At 49.0% G+C, this 5452-nt stretch overlaps 2 protein-coding genes across 2 annotated transcripts in view; both read right to left on the minus strand.

The window, feature by feature from the left end:
- The window catches only part of CUNH1orf56 (chromosome unknown C1orf56 homolog), a 4219-nt gene extending 1506 nt beyond the window's left edge, over positions 1–2713 (minus strand). The window contains exon 1 of the mRNA XM_023716352.1: positions 1575–2713. Coding sequence (XP_023572120.1) covers positions 1575–2615 — 1041 coding nt within the window. The 5' untranslated portion in view covers positions 2616–2713. The remainder of the gene's footprint in view (positions 1–1574) is intronic.
- Positions 2714–2836: 123 nt separating this feature from the next.
- The window catches only part of Bnipl (BCL2 interacting protein like), an 11723-nt gene continuing 9107 nt past the window's right edge, over positions 2837–5452 (minus strand). Inside the window, exons 8-9 of the mRNA XM_023716392.1 lie at positions 3819–3929; positions 2837–3425 (exon numbers count right to left, since the gene is read on the minus strand). Of these exons, the coding sequence (XP_023572160.1) occupies positions 3377–3425; positions 3819–3929 (160 nt within the window). The 3' untranslated portion in view covers positions 2837–3376. The remainder of the gene's footprint in view (positions 3426–3818; positions 3930–5452) is intronic.

Raw genomic sequence — 5452 nt, forward strand, 5'->3', positions numbered from 1 at the left:
GGTAGACCCGGGGGTTGAACTCAGGCCCTTGTGCTTGCAAGGCAAGTGCTTATTCTACTGAGCCATCTCTCCAGCACCCCTAGGCTGGTCTTGAACTTAAAACAATCCTCTTGCCTCAGCCTCCTAAATTCTGGGATTATAGGTATGTGCCACCACACACAGTTCTCCAGGGTAGTTCTTTGGGATGATGGTGGTTACAAACCTGGGCACTGGTGCCGAACCTGGTTTTGGTCTTGTGGTTCTGCCACATACTAGTTGTGTAAGCCTGTTTATCTATAAAGTGGGGATAATACCTTACAAAGTTATGAGCACAGATCCAGTGTAAGTCCACATAGTAGAGCTGGGGATGTAGCTAAGTGGTGGGGTACTTGCCTAGCACTGCACAAGGCCCAGTAACACACACACACACACACACACACACACACACAATCCACATAGTAAGGTCAAATATTTCCTGTTAAAATGAAATTAGCAGGGCCGGAGAGATGGCTCAGTAGAATAAATGCTTCCCTGGCAAGCGCAAGGGCCTGAGTCCAATCCTCAGTTCCAAAAAAAAAATGAAATTGGCAAGGGAGATGGTTCAGTAGAATAAGCGCTTGACTGGCAAGCACAATGGCCAGTTCCGCCACAAAAAAAAAAAAAAAAGAAAGAAAAGAAAAAAGAAATTAGCTGAACATTGTGGTGCAGCCTGTAATCCCAGCACTCTGAGGGCTGAGACAGAAGAGTCATCGTGAGGCTACAAAGTGAGCTCCAGGCCAGCCTGAGCAGCATAGCCAGACCCTCTCTCAAAAAGACCAATACATAAAAATAACAAATTTAAAAACAAAACAATTAGAACAAAACAAATATTCTACATATATATAATCTGTTCAATTACTGGCCCAGCCTGGCCAAGAACTCATAGTGAGCCTCCTGCCTCAGCTACCTGAGATCTGGGATTACAGGTGTTCACCACCACATTTGGCTGTCTACAACTTTAACTGGTCAATAATTATCCACTGACCAGTAAAAGATATTACTGACCAACCAGCATTTCAAAACAGGTAGCTAGGAGTAGTGGTGCATAACTTATCTCAGCTAAATTACTTCAGAAGGCCAGGACAGGGAAGATTGCTTAAACCCAGAGTTTCTGGGCTAAACAGGGACCCCATTTCAAAAACAATAAAGCAAAAAGGAAATAGCAGTGGGCAACAAAAATAACTAATGTGTGTTATGAATCAGTAACAAAATTGGGTGGCAATCACATGTGAATTCAACCCCAGCCTGAGCAATTTGGTAAGACTCTCTCAAAATATAAAAAAAGTGGGGATGTAACTTAGTGTGAAGTCTCTGGGTTCAATCACTAGTACAGTAACAAAGGTAACAGTTTAGGAAAATAAAGCAGTTCAGGCATTGCAATGCCTGGCCTAACATAGGTTGTGATATCAGAAAGTCTCAGCTGCCTGAATAAAGGACCCTGGCCTAGGCCAGGGAGATGGCTCAGTAGAATAAGTGCTTCCCTGGGAAGGGCCTGAGTTCAATTCCTAGTTCTGAAAAAAAAAAAAAGGACCCTGGCTTATCAACAAGACACTTACTGGTTGCATTTCTGTGAACACTCTGGACAGGCTGTTCCAAATATCCTCCAGGCCCATCCTCACTCGTTTCCAAAAAGCCAGAGCTGTGCTGGGGCTGGGTAAGAAGGCACTGGGCGGGAGAGGGGTAGGCCTACGTCTCAGGTGTACGGGGGGCATGGGAGAAGCAGTGGTGGTGGTAGTGGCCTGAGAGCTGCAACCCGCTTTGGAGCAAGGACTGGAGTCCAGGGGGCACTCCTCCCTGAGTCGGTCACAGGAACATTGCTGGTAGGTGCAAGGCCGGTGCTCTATCCGGAGTTGGCTTAGCGCCCCAACTCGAAGGCGCCCAGAGAGTCCATGCAGCTTCCCAGCCCTGCTCCGGCTCATGGTGCCTGACCTGCAATGGCAATGCCACGGGCCCCAGGGCATCAGCACCAGCCGCAGATCCTCGGGTGCAGGCATGGCCGTGGGGGAAGGGCGCGGCCACCTGCTGGGCTTGGAACCGGCTGTGGACCACTGGCTCAGGGTCTCCGAGCTCAGCACGTAGCCCTCCTCCTCGGTGGTCCTCGAAGAGGAGGGTGGCAGGATGGTGGTCAACCTGATATCTCCCTCTTGGGTGTTGGCTACGAACTTTCCGGGGCTGGCGCTGGCACCGCCCACTCTGCTGGGAGTCGTCTCGGTGCGGGTGTCTGTGTGGTTCTCTCTGGCATAGATCACCACCCCCTCTTCCAGAGACCCATCCTCGTCCTTGCTGACCTTGGGCAAGTTCTGCTGGCTGATGCCCGTCACCGTGGCCAAGAGCTCGGCAGCGGCCGGGCCCGCCAGACGGTCGGCGGTGGCCAGGGCGTCATTCTCGTCCTCCACAGTCACCCTGGTCCTGCGGGGAGGGCGGGTCCGGGCCGAGCCCGCTGCGCTGCTGCTGCGGCTGCGGGCTGGACCCCCAAGGCGAAGGCTGACGCCCGGCGTCCCAGCTGTGGTCTGCGTCTGGCCTTGGTGCCAGGCCGCCGCTAGGGACCCCAAACTCAGCAGCAGGGTCCAGAGTAGCACACGGGTGGCGGAGACCATGGGGCTGGGTGGTCCGAGCTCTGGTCTCCTCACCTTTCGCTCTGCTCCACTCCACCGACTCACAGGGTAGTTGGAATCGGCGCGCCCTCCCACCTGGGCTCCCGTAGCCCCAGCTGAGCCGCAGCCAGGGCGCCTCTACTGCGGAAGCACACAGAACCCGGGCCATTGTGACGCCAGGGGCTGGGGAAAGGCCCGCGCACAGAGACTTCATTCTCATCGCAGTTTATTCATAACTACACGGACAGCATGGACAAAAGTATCCTTCCCAGGCTCACAGGCGCAGACATGACAGGAGAAATCGGCAGGCAGGGGTTCTTCAAGATTTTGCGAGCTGTCTCCCTTCTCCCGGGACTCCAAATGGGAGTCTGATTGAGGTCAGTTAGGCCCATCCTGTCCATCAGCTGCCCTCAGAGACTGCTAGGATACCAAGGTGGAGAGAGGAGTACAGTCCCTTCATTTACAGAGCAAGAGGAGAACCGAAGAGCAGGCAGCTCTACAGCAAAAGCAGGATTCAAACCCAGAGTTCCACCCAATACCACTGTGCACAGCCCCATCTATCCCCAGCAGCACTGAGTACTCCCAAGCTCAGAGTGCTTCACAGCCAAGAAAGGCAGGTGGTGGAAGCGTTCCATTGTGAATTTGGGAGGGGTCCGCTGAGAAGTGAAGGTCGGGGGACAGAGCGGGTCTGCGCGTCAGGATGAGACGCTTTGCAAAACAGCTCGGGGATTAGGATGCATGTAGATCACTTTCTTTGCTCGGTTTTAAGGCCTTTTTTGCATCTCTCTTGAGCCATGAAGATCCCTGTCCAACCTATGGGGAGTAAGGGAAGAGAAGTTGAGACAGGAATTGGGTTTGGTGAATTAGATGAGCTAGAAGATTGGGTGTTTGACTCAGTATTTAGCATCTTTTGCTGCCTAACACCCTGGTCCCCACTGGGTATGATCTATTCATTGCCCACAGATCCTTTCTGAATTCCAAGCCTACTCTAGGCCCCCTTTAATCTCTATACTGTGATCATTCCTTGGCCCCTGCATGTGCACGCATATTTTCCCATTTGTTCCTGTTGGTGCAGCACTACACTTGACATCTCTGTTGGGCAGAGCCTCTCTTTTGTAGCACCTCTGTATTCCCAAGGCACTGGGGAGGTGGAGACTGGCTTTACTCATCCCACTCCAAACCTTCATCTTTTAGTGCACGACTCACTGTCTGACAGCATCAGGGATGTGAAGTTGGTCTAGGGAGATGAGCTGGCCTAATTCCCCCAGGCTGTCCAGAAAACGGATCTTTCGAGTGAACTTGGAACTGAAAAGACAGAATAAAGGAAATCATGTTTCATATCACAAGGGCTCTTGTGGACCTTCTACAGAGGAAAATGTAGCAAGTAGTGTTTAAGGCTAGAAAGAGTCAGAGTGGGGCCAGGTTTTGTCTTCACCAGTACTAGGGATTGAACTCAGGGCCTTTGCATTGAGATACATTCCCAGCCCTATTTATTTATTTATTTTGTGGTACCAGGGATTGAACTCAGGACCTTGTGCTTGCCAGGCAGGCACATATTCTACTGAGTTATCTCCCCAGCCCATATTTTATTTTTATTTATTTTTGAGGCAGTGTTTCACTAAGCACTAAATTATGCCAGGCTGGGATTGAATTTGAAATCCTCTTACCTCAGTCACTCAGAGTACTGGAATTACAAATGTGTGCTATCACATCCAGCTAAAAATCTCTTTTTTTGGTACCAGGAATCAAACTCAGGGCCCTGTGCTTTTTAGGCAGGCACTGCACCACTGAGCTACAGCCCTGGCCCCCAGCTAAAATTTTAATCTTGATTCTTTTGAGACAGAGTCTTGCTATGTAGATTCCTTGTTTAACTGCCTACCTGTTGAATGACTATTTGGACTTATGACTCAACACTTGGACTTACAATCCCTTTTCTGGGAATAGTTCTATATATATCTTGTTTATAGACCCTTAATGTCCTTTTCAGTAAAGTACAGTTTATTTATATAGTACTGTAACTTTTTTTTTTTTTTTTTGGTCTTTTTGAGTCAGGGCCTCACTACGCAGTTCAGGCTGGCCTTGAACTCATTTTGTAGCCCAGGCTGGCCTTGAACTTGAAGCCATCCTCCTGCCTTAGCCACTTGGGTGTGGAATTACAGGTGTGTGCATCCTTGCTTAGCTAGTACTGTAACTTTTGCTGGTTTACTTTACAGTATAGTACTATAGTTTTAATGTTATATATTATGGTAGTGCATGTAAGAGTTATATAAATAAAAACAAAGTCATCAAGTTAATGTTTCCAGTGACTATTTCTTCTAAATATTGTACATGATACGTACAATTCCTCATTTAGTAACCAATTCATTCCTCACTAAATGAGGAATGTCTATAGTCCTGGCTGACTTTGGACTCATGGGGATCCTCCTGCCCCACCATCCTGAGGACTAGGACTACAAGGGCATAGTAACACACCCAGTTTATTTTTATTTATTTATTTATTTATTTATTTATTTATTTATTTATTTGGCGGAACTGGGGATTGAACACAGGCCCTTGCGCTTGCCAGGGAAGCACTTATTCTACTGAGCCAGTTCCCCAGCCCTAACACACCCAGTTTAATATTCATTTTGAAAATGAGGAAAAAAAACTGAGTATGGCCCCCTGGTAATCCCAGCACTAGGGAGGGTGAGGCAGGAGAATCACCTGGGCTACATAATAGTTCAAGGCCAACTTGACTACAAAGCAAGAGCCTGGGAAGGGAAGGGAAGGGAAGGGAAGGGAAGGGAAAAAGAGAGAAAGAGAGAGAGAGAGAGAGAGAGAGAGAGAGAGAGAGAGAGAGA

This window comes from Octodon degus, unplaced genomic scaffold (assembly GCF_000260255.1).
Source record: "Octodon degus isolate 3935 unplaced genomic scaffold, OctDeg1.0 scaffold00048, whole genome shotgun sequence".
Lineage (NCBI taxonomy): Eukaryota > Metazoa > Chordata > Mammalia > Rodentia > Octodontidae > Octodon > Octodon degus.